Raw genomic sequence first — 15,933 nt, forward strand, 5'->3', positions numbered from 1 at the left:
CTGCAGTTACGAATGGCTGACAAATTACAAATTTAAGGGGAAGTATAGTCTACCGAGAACATTCGTTAGAGCAAGCTGTTACGTTGAAAAAAAAATGAGCTATTATGACATGATCAGAGGCCATCATACCATCATTTAAAGTCAAAGTTTTTCGAAATCTTTATGAAAATTAAATAGATTTATTTTGTTTCAGTTTTTGTACGTCATTTATAGTTAACGTGGAGTAAAATCATGTCTGACGAGCACTAGAGAACAATCGTTAGTCGTTTAAATTTTAGTTAAATGAGTAAGTAGTCTATCCTTCTTAGTAATATAAGTCCCAACAGTGATTTTAAGTCATACATAAGGGGTGCCTTGAAACAAAACATTCTTTACATAATTGCCGTAAACGTTAAATGTAATACGACTATGCATAAGTACGTATGTAAATTATTGTGTTAAAAATGTTTCATAACGTTATAGTAATATATCCTATGACTGTTAAGGTGTATTCTCCTTAATGCTAATCGAGAATTAACTATATAATTTATTAAAGTCTGTTTTGATTAAACGCACTATCATTTCATATTAGCTGTAACATTCTGATTAAATTCCATAAAATATTACTAAGATTGACATAAAATTTCGATCACAAAATTAAATTAATATTGGAATTGATTTCATTCATTTAGATCGATATCTAGTTTATATAAATTTATGAGGTTTAAATGATTTAATAATTATGGTTCTAGAACGAGTTTATATTGTTTTAATTCAGTTCAAATACAGCTTTTTGATTGCTGAAGTCGTTCTACTTAGGGATTTGAATCTTGCACTTCATAGGATGCTACATGACCATATTTTAGACAATTAGGTCGTCCGCCTCATCTTTGAAATGTGCTTTCTAATGCAAAATAATCGTTCCCAGGAACTTCAAAGGAAAACAAATCTATCATCCGCGGTGTGGAGAAATAAATTGAAGAAAAAAAAACTTAATTCAGAGAAATAGTGATGCGGTCGGCTTTTCATTATTATAATTAGGCGTGGCCTTATTTCATTTACATTAAACACAGTTCTAATTATTGATTGTTTTCTAATCGAGAAATTAAAAAAAACATTGCTAATTTACTGATGAATAGGCGGTGCTATTCCTCACATGTATTCTTTTAGATTTGTCGGCCGGAAATGACCTAGTATGGTATTGATTAAATTGTTAACTTTTAGGGTTGGTAAGCGGAAATAAGGATTTTTGCTCATGTCTGGTAAGTCTACCCCATGTGGTCGTGTATTACAAAATGCGTGCACTCATTAAAACACATTGGTTTAAGTAATAAGCGTTTTTGTTTTAATATAAACTATTTAATTATAACATGTTGTATTTTTATTCATTCATTTCGTACTTTGGTCACTAAATGCGTGACGAGGAGAACCTAGAGCAGCTCATCATGATTGGCAACACCGAAGGCAAAAGATCGCGTGGAAGTTCGCCATCGAGTTAAAATCATCGATTCAAAGACTCATCGTCCTCAAAATTATACACCATTCTAAAAGAAGCGCAGGACGAAATTGGCGGAGGATAATTTTGGAGGTGTAGGAACTAGGAGGTACCACGCGCTGAGAGAGTATTTCCATTATATCTTCTTTATTAAAGCAGAATCACTGGTGTGATCGGAGTATGGAAGTTGCTTTGCTAAATCCGTATTCGATGACAGCGGTAGGTAGAAACCAGGTTTTTTTGAGAAATCTCGCTGTTGGTTTTAAGTCTTTACGTGTTTATCATTGAACATAAATTTTTATATTCTATTACTTATTTTTACAATAACCTCATTGCTTTTTATTTAATTACCACCCTGTATGTTGAAAAATGTCATGCATGAGTGACTTATTTGATGAAAAATGGTAAAATTGCACGGGTCCTATGCCTTTTTTATTGGTACACACATATTATTAGTACATTGGAAAATATGTTCTAAAATCATGTGGTTTATTTACGGATAGATCGGTTATCTGAAAATCGCTTCTTCTTCCAAATGATACCAAACATAAAATATCAATTTACGCGATCGCGTCGCACGCGCCGCTCGCCCCACTGTTTCCTGACGAAACACGAGCTTTATGTAACGATGGATTGATTAACGGAAACACATTTATTTGAGAGACGACAGTATAAAATATTCTTATCTCTTTCGTCGCGAACAGTAACTCCAAAATGGATTTTAGGATCATTAATTGTTTCATTTATTGTTTACTTTGTATTCTGAATTATAATAATAAATAGAAAAATCGTAAATAACGCCTTATATGTTACAGCAACTGATATAAGGCGAGATTTAGGGTTAACTTATAAAAAATACAAGAAACACTTCCAAAAATGGAGGTCGTTGAGTGCCTAAGGGACGGTCCTATCGTTAATGAACAATCTTCTCCAAGTGTCGCAGTTTTAAGAAGTATGTTATTTTAAATAATTTACTTTAAACCTAGATCTTGGATTGATCATTCATTTTCATTCACTCATAGGCCTGAAGACGCAACGTTCAGAGCTGAGTGTGAGGTTTGTTGTAAGCGCTTTCAATAACCCAAACCATTGATTTAAGATTTTTTTTCAGCACTTACTAAAAATTGCATATTATGTCGAAATAGATCTAATTACATAAATATTTATTAAATACTCATTATTATGCTATTATGTAATGTGTTATTACGAATTATCAAATAACTTAATTAAAATGCAGTTTTGCGGAATCATTATCTCTACATCTTTAAAGAAGAAGTTATGTATGAGGTGTTTTCTTTAAATGTGTAAAATTTATTTTAATAAAAGACAATACTATCACTACATCTATTAAAAAAATCGAATCAGTACAATGAAAATTCATAATTACCGATTAAGTTCATAAACTAAAAGCAAAAAATGTAGTTTGTTTTTTGGTACTAGGTACTTAAAAAAATATTACCCACGGCATATTTTTAAAATGAAACAATTGACAACTTATTTATCTTAAAAACAATTTATCGGAAGGACTGACTCATCAACCCTGACATTAAGTTGAGTGAAGGTTGAAACTTGATCTGTGTCCAGATCATCTAGAGCTTTCAGAAGCTTGAAAAGTATCAGTTATCACCATAGCAATATGGACTTCAGATTTAAGATTAAGCGATAATTCTTTAAGCTGTTGTTATAAAACTTGTCTCGATTGAAAGGATCGCTTAAATAGTTAACTATTATTTTGCTACCTGTATGCTTGTAAATGAACTTGAACTTTAATATGAACGTTCATAAGTGTACATGTGTAATTACCAATATGAATAAATATTTTTTTAAAGTAAAATGTTTACCGCCGCCCCTGGACAACTGCAAGACTGGAAGAGTCGAGGAAGAGAGAGAGTGTTGGTGGGCTTGATGGTCTTATCTTGAAGGCCTGAAGTCCTTACGGTTAGCAAATACCTACAGCTGGTCCTATAAAGATGTGGCGAGCAGCATGATGTATTTTAAAAAACTCTGTTGTGGAACACCAAACGTGAAGGTGGAACGGAATTTTGTATTCAGTCTTGACGTGAAATGATGCAATTGATACGCAGAATAAATATATTTTGATTTTTTTTGACGATATAACGTCACGAACATTATGATGTAATATAAGAATAGGTATACACATTCACTACAGTCTCCCAATTTTAATATCAGCCTATTTAAACAGTGCTATCAAATAACTGAAGAATGTTATTCGACAAACATTTCCACATCTTCAAATTAGAACTTGGAACTTGCATCACGTTAGATAAAAATATTAGAAAGAGGACAGAATTAATTTCTTGATGTTTGAATTTTTTATTATTTTTAATACCTACAAGGCGACATATCCAAATCTTTTGCGAAATTGCCGTAGATATTTAAAAGTCGTTTAAGCATTTTGGTCTTATCGACTAATAGGAGGAGTATCTTGTCGGTTTCTTTCAGCTTTGACACGCCTTCATTTTATATATTAGGTGCTTACATATGAAATTGGCGTTTTGTATGGGAGGAACAAAAAGCCAAAATTTTTAAATATAATATATTTAATTAATCAAAGTATGAACCACTGTTTTCTATGCACTTTTGAGTTCATTGATCCCTTTACTAAAAAAAAAACAAGTCGGACGGGAATCAATAAAATCTGTGAAGGCGATTTGGACTGCCCCATCAGAGTTAAATTTTTTCCCTTGCAAGAAGTTGTCCAAATTTCGAAAAAAATGGTAATCTGTTGGAGCAAGGTCCGGGGAGTACCGAGGATGACTTAGACATTCCAATTGAAGCTCTTCTAATCGTCGTCGTCGTCGTCGGTAGTCGTCTGTTGTGCAGTGTGTGGTCTAGCGTTGTCGTGAAGTAGCAGTGGCGTGGAGCAATTGGCCAGCCTAGGTTGTTTAGCCGCTAGCTTTTCCATCATGGTTTGCAATTGCTGACAATAGACATCAGCCGTAATAGTCTGGCCAGATTTGAGAAAACTGTAATGAACACACGGCACTAGTCCACCAAACGCTTACAAGTAAATTTTTTGGGGTTAATTTTCGCTTGGGGCAGGATTTGGCTGGCTGGCCAGGATCCAACCATTGCGCTGACCGGTTCCGATTATCGTAAAGAATCCATTTTTCATCACAGGTAATGATTCGGTTAAAAATATCCTCATTCTTGTGCCGGTTCAGTAATGTAACGCAGCAGTCGACGCGCGTTTGCCGGTTTGCTTCAGACAATTCGTGAGGTACCCACCTTTCAAGCTATATAATCTTCCCAATTTGTTCAGTGAATTAAAAAAGTTTTATCACTAACACCGCAGCCTGCAGCTAACTCGGACGTGGTTTGCGATAGATCCGCTTCCTCAATAGCCTTCAATACTTCATTATCAACTTGGGTCTCAGGCCGTCCACGGGGCTTGTTGTGCAGGTCGAAATTTCCAGAACGAAAACGTTAGAACCAAAAACGAACTGTGTTTTCTTTTGCAACATGACCGCCTTACACATCATTCACCCTTCGAGTCGTTTCCGCAGCACTAGTGCCACGGCGGAACTCGCACTCGTAAATAATGCGATACTTTGAGTTTTCCATTTTGTAAAATGAGTGACGCAAACAGAAAAAAACAGAAGACAAAACAAATGAATGATCGAAGCACAAATACATGAGTAAATATCTGTACAAATTTGAATTTGGAATTCCTTACCAAAGAGGAGATCATCGTGATTCAAGTGGCCAGTACGAAATACGCCAATTTCATATGTAAGGACCTAATATTTCCACATAACTATGTATATATCATACAAAGGATGACACAAGGGAAATATGATACTAAATACGTCATCGAAATTAGAAGTAAAGTCATTTATTTATATGGACAGCAAGTAGTCACGGGTTGATTATTTAAATATTAAATTAACATGTGAATTTACAGTAATTTGCTGTATGACTGTGTATACTAAAAATGGAGAAATAGGACACCAATTTAGATCTACGCGGCGCGGCGTCTCACAAGTTTTTTCTTAGAACCCATTCCAAAATCGTATGGTACCGTTCACCTACTTTAGATTTATAGACAAACTTTTTATTCCTTACAATGGTACTTCCAATTGCAATAGACAAGTCAATTAATTTGGAAGTATATAGAATTGGGGTTAAAGATGTCATGTCAGATCTTAATATTAAGGCTTATGGCTGTAACGAATGTTCTATATATAAAAATAATAATAATCACTTTGACCAGATGCAATTGACAATCAGGCAAAGTTGTCAAGCTCAAAATACTATTACTGCTGCCACATTTTTTTGGAAACCCAGAGTCTGAAAGCCCATTAACACACAAGCTGCTGATAAAAATAAAATTCAGGAAATTAATCGTGGTTTCCTTCATAGAAGGGTTGTCAAGCTTATTATATATTTTACAATAATAATAGCTAACGAAATTAACACCTGCCGTGCTACTCGTTGTGCTGTTGCATAATTGCATTTTTCATACGGAAACTTGTATAGGGCTTCGTGTAATCGGAAATTCATTATATGGCTTTGCATTATAGGTTATAGTTTTATGGAAATAATTTGATGCTAACAGATTTAAAAAGAATGGTTTATTATTGTTTCATTGAATCGTTTTTTAATTAATTAAGTATAAATATAATCAGGTAAATACATTTTTAGGTAACACAATGTTATTCTATTATAACTACATATTATGTAATGATCACAAAGGCCACTGCCTTATCATTTATTCAATTGTAAAAAGAACGTTTCAAACAAATTATTTCTTATAATACTTAATTTATACGACCAACAACAAATTATTGGTGATATAGGATAATCACCAACAAACAATAAAATCCGCAAGATGCTTTAATTGGCGCGTAAAGTCCATAAAACGAAAAAGTGCCTGCAATAATATCGATATTACGGCACTTGTAAACATCATATTCGGACATTCGCCCCTTTATTATAGGGATGTGCGAATTTAATTGTACTTATCGATGATTTATAGCGTATGGCCCCCCGCGCTTAGCCGTTTCAAGTTATGAAGTTTAGTCAGTGTGCTACAGCGACGCACTGCGCACGTTGTGATCGTGCGCATAGTTCGTTCACCTCGACCTTACGATCGCAACTGTCAAAATTGACGAATCGTACGGGAACGATTTTGTGGTTCGATTTAGTTTTAGGTATGGCGGGAATTTTTTTGTATGAATAATTTGAACCCAAGTACCGCTAGACGTGTAGTGTTGTGATGCGAGTGTTGTGTACTCAAATTGTGTTTTAGTGCTATTGTAATGCTGTTATCATGACACATTGATGTCGTACGAAGCTGATATGTCTATAATTAGCGAGCTACGATGGTTGCAAGACGACGAGCTGTTTGCTTTATCCTTGCAAAACGGTAATTATGCCCTATCTATGCACACTTCGCTTTTTTTAATAAAATTTAAATGGGTTGTTATCGGGCTCGAAGAGACTAAAACGTACCTAAAATTACATGCGAATATATAATGTATTTCCTGTAATACTCTACTATTGTACATATTAGTATTTATTTATAAAAACACTCATTTAAAAGTAATAAATCCTTATGTCCTTGTCATCTTTTCTTCCTTAATAAAACACCTGCGCATAAAACCAATCGGAAACGTACATTTTTCTGCGCTTACGCAAATTAAAAAAAAGAATCGATAACGTCATATATCATAAACTTGAAATTAACCGGTTTTGCAATGTCAAATAAAACTGGCTATTTATTTCCTACATTAAAATATTTTGCATCTTTATAAATGTCATTTAATTTGATTAACTGTTACTTTCCTTTAGCAAACTCAATTACTTAATGTCTAATTTATTTCCTATCTAATATTAATGAATCTAAATTCTTATATTTATTGTTATGACACATATACATATATTATTTTATACGAGAGTAAAAATAAGAAGTTTGCATAATAATAGGTGTTATAAGACCTCGACCTCCGGTAACCTTAGAACATCACTAGCGGTGAATATAAATATATTTTAAGATATTTTATGTTATTGTACGGTGCCTATGGTGTATACCTTTTATGTATAATAATACTCAATAGGCGATATATAATACCTGTTGTCACATAGTGTGTACATAGATTTATTATACCAAAGAGAATAGTTTATGTAAATAGACAAATTACAGTTATGTAAAAAGTTTTTATTTCGCATTTTGTGTACCGCAGTTATTGTCTTCTTGTGAAAACGCACGTAGGCATTTCCCGTAAAGAAGTTTTTTTTTATTATTACTGCTGACGAAACATTTAAATTTGGTGTAACTCCAAAATTTTTGCCTATATTTATTTTAGAAATTTCTACAAACATCCGGAACATCTTCCGGAAACGTCCTTCTCATGTTCAGGTTTTATTTAATGTCTCTCTTGTAACTTAATAACGCCAAAAAATTCTATACAAATTAATGTCATACTTTTGCTTTACGAGTAATCATTTTATTTGTTCAGCATTTACATTTTTTCAATATTCGTTAATCAAAAACAATCAGATAAAACACGATTCGTATCGTTGGTAAATAGGAAATAATAACCAAGGTGAGCTAGGTACTTACCGGCAACGCGTCTAATAGAGACAATATTTATTTGTACTCTGAATAATACTTTTTAGCACTGCTAGTATGTGCTGCTACTCCTATATACTACAATGGTATTGACGAGAGGTAGATTTTAGATTTTTCAAAGTAAGGCAAATAGAAATAGGAATATGTATGACTCAAAAACAAATTATTGAAAGTAGGTCCGTGCCTAATACTGAGGCCTTGTCAAAATTGAATTTCAGTATGATTCATGTGAGAATCGAGATGATGTAAGCAAAATTACCCGTCATAGGCAAACACTTTTATCTAACACAATATAACATACTAGGTTGAAAAACTAAAAATAATAAAGGTCTTGTGTATATTGCAATATCAATATGATTGACCTTTGAAATCATCTAAAGTGTATTTAAGTCAGACAAGGTCAAGGATTTGCGAAATACCAAAAATTAAATGATAAGAAGATCATTTGATCGCTTACGTCAGCTAAACAAAAAATAGTACTTGAGACAAATTAGAATTCGCATCGCGGTTTATCTCTTATACCATGTATATTTATATTTGTAATCATATTATATCAAACTCCATAGTAAATGTATGACTGCAAATTAACTTCTAAGTTATAACCAATAGGATGTAGAGAAGCTTTAACGTCTATGATTTTATTAGGCGTTTTAGTAGTAGTACTCGTAGTCTTCGTTTAGTGACAAGGATCGAAAATTTTGACCAAAAATCGTATGTTCATACAATGCATCATGGATGTTTAATCTATGTAATAATGTACACAGTGACGCTACAATGAGGACAGCAGCACGTCTTAGACCCAACACCTGACGAAGTGAGTCGAGCAGACAATGCTGATCACCTATTGTGAGCTCAGAGGCCAGGACCAAAGATTCTAACCTCATAGGATTTACTTTTACTAGGGGACGCTCTTGTTTCTACAATCAATTTGTCGACAATTAAATGTTTAATAATAAAACACAATTTTGTGGGGAAATCTTTTTGTCCCTATGAAGATAATCAAGTACTCCGCAATGGATATCTAACGTACTTCTAGATATTAACAATTGGTACTATGTATTGAGCTATAATAGGTAATTAGACAATGATTTTAATGAAATTCCGCGGACACCTACGTAATTATTGGAAATTGATACTAGGTATATTATTAAATATTTATTAATTATTTTTGCACATACAACGTACAACTATTAAACTTTATTTTGTAAAACAATTCATGCCGCAACGGGAAGCTTTTAAACATTCTCTTCTAGGCAACCCTAATTAAATAAAAGAGTAAAAAACTTAAAGAAGTGAAAAACTTATTTTACAAGAAAAAAAATATTTAATATCAATAAAATATTTAGTTCTGTTTAAAGTGCCCAGATGCATTTCTGCCTCTGTCATGATTGTTTCGTATCGGCCTACGAACGAAAATTTTCTGGTCGACCCAGAGCCATGCAAGTTAAAAACTAAGCAATGAAAGCGAAATTGAATATTAACTACATTTTCAAAAATTGTTGGAATTGACAAAACACAAAAAATAAATTGTCCTTCCGCATATATTTGATATTCAATTTTTAGTTAAAAAAGGGTTTGATAAGATTTTTATTTCATGCTAAATTTAATATAAAATATTTTTATATATAGATTAGATTTTTTTTGTTAGTATTTTTTTGCCTATTTTAACATATCTGGTTTAATAATAGTCGACGTATATTTGGGTATATACTCGTTCGGTTCGTTTATAGGCCTTCCTGGCGTGGTTTTCAGCCAGAGACTATAAACTTAGTGCTTACCACTATCAAATTCACACTTGTAAAAAACACATAATTATGTAACTAGAATTATAACAATAAGATTATTCTTAGTATATTTGGAAAATGTTTTAGCATAGTTGATCCTCAGCTGAAAGTACATACTCCACACAACTGTACTATTTTGAACATAAAATTTTAATTAATTAGTTTTGCATTGTATGTAATAGGTAATAATAGTAGGTAACAAGGGTAATCCATTCAATGTGTGGCGGCCATTGCGGTGATGTCATTGAGCCGTCGCAATGGATAAGTCGATTCGGACATTGCAGCTTAAGAGTCAGCTCAATAAATATTAGTTAAACTCAAATAGATGCTACAGTTTATTATCTGACAAAAGTAGAGAAATAGTTCCATGTTTTCCAAAACTGTTTTCAAAGAAAATCATGTTACCTGGAATCAGGTTCTTCTAAAGACCAACGTATGATTCCTTTATTTATATAAACTGGTCCATGACTATTCAATGCCTTACAATTTATACACATATTGTAATTTTATAAACCTTTTATTTTTTATCGCGTTAATAAACAAGACTGCTGTAGATACCGGCAAACTTCTTAAGCATTAAACAAGGAAGTGGGGGAAAGTTTGCGCATCTTACACAGTGCGGGACACAAACGTCAACTGATTTAGCAATCGCACCATCGACACATCACTCTCCCGCCGCCGCGCCTTCTCAGTGATACCTAAAAATTGCTTCTGCACAGGGAAGGACATTTGTTCAAGATATTTGCCGGCATGCGTATTTTCTAATGATATGATGATAAATCACAGGGGCTTTCTAGTGTAACAAATTATGATTTTCTTATATGATTCTGTAAAATAAATAAATAAAAGCAAACATTTCCTTAGGTTTTTTCCCACGTTTCGTTGATTTTATTTTAGAGGTATGTGTTCAGAATACAACTGTACTATGTAAAAACTTCTATGATATGTTTTAAATAGTACTTCTATACAAATTATGTTGATAAATGAATTTCAATCCACCTCTCGGGCTATACACGAATGTTAAGCACATTAATGTTGCAATATTATGACTGTGTCCGGTAACCAGATTCCGAATCACATTTTTATCCACGCGTCGACCACATCCATGTTTATAAATACCATTAAATTATTCCAAGCCAATTTTATTCAATAGATAATGTTACCTTAGTATGATATATTACCTGATTGTAAAACTATTTGTTGTCTATATTTTTAATCTATGAGCACGGTGGGTCCATCGGTTATGGCTGGAGACAACAAAGCAAAAAAAGCAAGCCATTTTACTCGTTAGCGAAATTCTTAAAGTTCTATTTTTAAGTTTAATTTCACGCGTTTTCAAAAACTTAATGTCGAAAGTAGATGAATATAACCATGTACAAACGTGGGTTAAGTTATTATTGCTTGCTTTCTTATTAATATCTTAAATGTTTTTTTTTATAATGAAGTGACTTTTGGCTGACATAATAGTATATTTTCCATCTTAATGTGCCCGGTATTTGCTTATACGGAACAATTAAAATTTATCACGAATCATTCTCAAAACGGAAATACGTACTCTTCCTTACGAACCAAGCCACAAAGCCAGTATGATATCTTACCCATTAATTGAAAAAAAAATACATATATCCAATATTAAAAAAAAAATCTATGATTTTCTGTATAAATTTTCTTGAGATTTGCTGAACGCTGTTGCTCTTGCTCCGTTTTTAAACTTCTAAAATACCATTACTGCTCAACTTATAATTTTATTTAAATGGTTATAAATACGTTTAAGGTGCGCTAATCGTCTGCGCAATTATCTTTACAAGTAAGGTGTTGGAGAATTCGCATTTATATTAATGCTCCAACTAACTGACGAATGGTCTCAATTTACTTGCTGTTGCCAGGGCCTCAAGAGTTGTTTAAATAAATATAATATTGTACATCTTTGTCGAGATGGAACTCCAAAATAATAAAAATGGACCTACAATTTCAGACAATTGTATAATATCTTGTAAATAAGTCAAAATTTTATATTATTCAATCTTTGAGAAAAAATAACATAATACTGCTAACATAAATTAATGTAACAAAAAATAAAACCTAACCTTAAAATATAATTAGTAAAACATATTGTTAAAAGGAGTTCCCAAGGAAGATACTTGACTAATACTTTGTTCGAGGTAGCTGCCAGCTCTTCGATCTCCTGTGATGTCGACTAACCTTTTTGCTATTTCCTTATTTTCATTAAGAGCTCACCTAAGTAGTAATGTTATTTTCAAAAACTTTTCCGCTCTAGTTCTATTTTATTCATTTTTTCTTATAAAATCGTTGATATTCATCTTCATAATAATAAATCGTATAAAGGGTTTGTAAAGTTAGGATAAGTTATTCACCTTGTTCAGATTTGATCGCTTTCGAAGTGTATATCACATTTATGACAATTTTATCAGACTGATATTTTAGTGTTGTGTAGGTTGTATCTTAGTAAAGCCATAAACGTATTAACATCTGTGACTTTAGATCATATGCCTCTTACAAATTTATATTGTGTGCCATAAAGAATCCATAAACAATACTTTCGTATTGGATGAGACATACTTTGAAATTATTTTTCATTTAGGTACATGATATTTTATTGTTTTATCACATTATTAAATTTAAAATTATGTAAAAAGATCAATCTTCTTCAATCTTCATACTTTCAAGATAAAAATCTTTTTAAATTTTTTATCTTTCGCCTTATTATACGTTTGTAGAAAAAACTACATTTACAATAGAAAAAAGGTATGTAATACATTCAGTTTTATTATATAGTTAAATAAAGTTTATTTAAATATTACAAAAACATAAATCTACATAGTTAAAGAAATTGTAATTTTTTTCATTTAAAATGTTTACTATGCTAACTTCAGAGTGTTGGATTTTTGTGACGGTGTGCGCGCGCATCATACAAATTGACTCCCATAATTTTTCCAGGATTGAAGCTATGTATTATTATAAATTTAAATTATGTAAAAAAATATAATTATAAGTTTATAATAATACATAGCTTCAATCCGGTTAAAAGGTTTTTTGAATGTGTAAAAGCTATGTTAACAAAATACGGTTTTTGTCTTGTTACGCCAAAGAAGTATAACTTCTAACGCGTGTACATAAATTAGTACACGTTTTTTTTTTTAAATTTTATATTCTGTACGTATTGGTAATGCTAAACAAATATATGCAATAGGCTTTCTCACCAATATTATTCAATGACGTTTCATTGTATACGCAAAGGAATTCACTTATTATGCAATTCATAATAGATGCAAGAAATAAAGTCATAGATTTAACATTTCAGTCACGTCTTCAGCACTTTTTGCTGCTTATTCTATACGAGCTGCTTTATAAATGATCGCCAGAACAGAGGATTATAGAATGTCCTCATATCTCAAAGAAGGAAAATAAATAAAAGTTATATCAAGCCTAGCTGCTACTAGTGATTGGTTTGCTATATTTTCTTTCGGTCGCTATTGCGTTCACAGTATTTGTTTTATATTCCTGTAGATTTTAAGCATCTAATTTGTATATATGTGACTGTGTGCAATGTGACCTTTAAGATAAACAAGTAATTAATATTTTATAAAATCAGTTAATATCTACAACTTATACCTAAAATAGAATAGTATAATTCATGTATTGCAGTTTCAGTGCAATTTACAATATGTCACATAGTAATGTCTGATGATACATTTTTTTGCGTAAATAATAATGCTGACAGTTTACTATATATTCTACATTAATAGATATTGTATGAAAAGCATTCAAAAATCGTTTTATAATTTAAATAATCTCTTATAATAGGATCTACTCTATAATGTTACTTTAAACGTTCATTATTTAAAACTATTCTAGATTAGTTAGTCATTTTTACTATTTCCGTCCGGTATATGTGCACCGTACTTGATACAATGTTATCAATCAAGTGAAGACGGAATGCAGCTGATAAGACGTGAGAAGCCTACCAATGTAAACTTTTCTAATTAAACTCATTATTTCCTATACTATTTAAGACACGTTACTTTACTTAACAGCTTGAGGACATATGAATATAATCTATGTTTTAGCTAAATTATCAAACAAATTCAGCAAATGAGATATAAATACATAAATTATATATATTAATACAAAATTGGACAAAAATACACGAGACCCAGAGACACATATCCATTTAATCTGAAAACTTACCACTTCACACAAAACATGCAATAGTAATTTGATAGGTGGCTGGAACTTTAATAAAGATCTTATTTACGTCAAACAATATCGTTCCATTTCTTTCAATCTCAAACCTTAACATAGCGATCTTAACGATTACTCATTATTACGTAGTAAGCTTACTGAACGCCAAGCATTTAACATCCATCTTGCTATTTATGAATTCACATCGATTAATTAATACTATGTATGACATAATTTTGAGACTTGATTAAGTTACCATTTACGACGTTGAAATTATTAGGCAATACCTTCATTAGAGCAAATTGTATATCCTATAGTAAAAAAATAGTATATACCAAATTGTTTAAAGCGCACATAAATTCTTCAATCACTCTCGGTCTTCGAATGTTTATTAAGAGCTATTAAGCGTATCTAGATTGCCCAGATTTCGAATCCGTGACATCCGGTAAATACAGAATTATCTTTAAATTAACACGATACCGCTCTATCAATAATTTGTTTTATCAGCTACTTTTTATAATAAAGAGTTCGTTGAACTGTAATTTAACTGCTTTCATGAGCGTTATCAGAATTTAATTAATGTCATTGTGAAAAACTCAGATAAGTTTTCTTTTAAATGAAATAACGAAAATAAGAAGTAGTAAAGAAGTGTAGAAGTCTAGGACAATTTATAAATTGACAAAACTGCCGAAAGTATTGTTGCGTGATTCTCATCCCTGAGGACGTATTTTCGAACCTCGGCTGTTGGTCAATAGACTTTACTATGTTCCTGAAAAAGTCGATGGTGTACAACTGGTGTCAACTTTAAGCTCTGGTTCTTTCCAAAATTACATAAACAAAATACGCAATGACGATTTTTACGTTATTATGTTAGTTTGTGTTTTAAAATACTCACACACTTGGTACTCCGCTGGTATACCTTCTACCAAATTACCTTTATATTTGTATAGCCAATTCATTCATTGATTTATTCCGTCAGTGCTTCATACATTAAACTACTACGATCGCCGTATAGTTTGATGTTAATATTTACGCATCTCGCCCTTCTTTTCGCACAAGATAAATCAAACATGTCCATTCGTTTAGAAAGCCACTATACAAACAAAACTGACCCGTCAAACGATTATCACAGTTCATTATTAATAGTAATAATGCTGCCATATTTGTAATACTTTATCGCTGTCTATTGTTAATCTGTGACATGGTTTCGCGTGTTATTGATGTAGGCTTTAAGGTTGCTTTATATACAGCACTTTAAGGACTTAACGCCTACTACACAAATATATATGGTATATATATATAACTTGGTCTCTTGGGAACTTGAAAACCTTTTTAAATCTGCTTCAACTACTAAAAGTTTATTTCAAATCAAGTCATATTTTGGAATACCGCCTAATATAATAATTGGATATATAATAAGATTAGACCAATTCTTAAACGGCCGGCTTAAAATGTCAATGTTGAAAGAGTCTTCTGATGTAAGTGTGCATTGGATTACTTAAAAACAGATGAGATTCATGACTGTTGGCCCCCTGTTCTACCTAGGAGTTAAGAGGATATGCCACAACAATATTCGCAAGAAATTAATGTTGAATTTATATTTTAATATCGTATATTTTATACTTAAAAACAGTGCATAAACTTGCATTTATACCATGTCTGCGGTATTACTTAAACGATTCTCAGGTTACAGTTAATAATTCACGATTATCATACTAATGTTCGGGCTATTATTTTATTTTACAATAGTGTTCGATTTAGAACTATCGCTTTTGTGATCGCTGAGGTGACATTGTTTCGCTAGACAGTAGTGGACTTTAAGCTGTAATTTAATCTAACAACTATTTGTAATGGCAGTAGCATTTACAATACTCCTT

At 32.0% G+C, this 15,933-nt stretch overlaps 1 protein-coding gene across 3 annotated transcripts in view; it reads left to right on the top strand.

Annotated features, from left to right (window-relative positions):
- The window catches only part of LOC123711131 (rho GTPase-activating protein 7), a 181,854-nt gene that overhangs the window by 11,375 nt on the left and 154,546 nt on the right, over positions 1-15,933 (top strand). For 2 of the 3 annotated variants that reach the window (XM_045663552.1, XM_045663562.1), the window contains exon 1: positions 6,535-6,863. The exons of the other annotated variant lie outside the window; for it this stretch is intronic. In XM_045663552.1, the coding sequence (XP_045519508.1) occupies positions 6,779-6,863 (85 nt within the window). In that variant the 5' untranslated portion in view covers positions 6,535-6,778. Of the gene's footprint in view, positions 1-6,534; positions 6,864-15,933 lie in introns of those variants that run through there. 3 annotated transcript variants of the gene reach the window in all.

The sequence above is a fragment of the Pieris brassicae genome, chromosome 1, assembly GCF_905147105.1.
Source record: "Pieris brassicae chromosome 1, ilPieBrab1.1, whole genome shotgun sequence".
NCBI classification, from domain to species: domain Eukaryota; kingdom Metazoa; phylum Arthropoda; class Insecta; order Lepidoptera; family Pieridae; genus Pieris; species Pieris brassicae.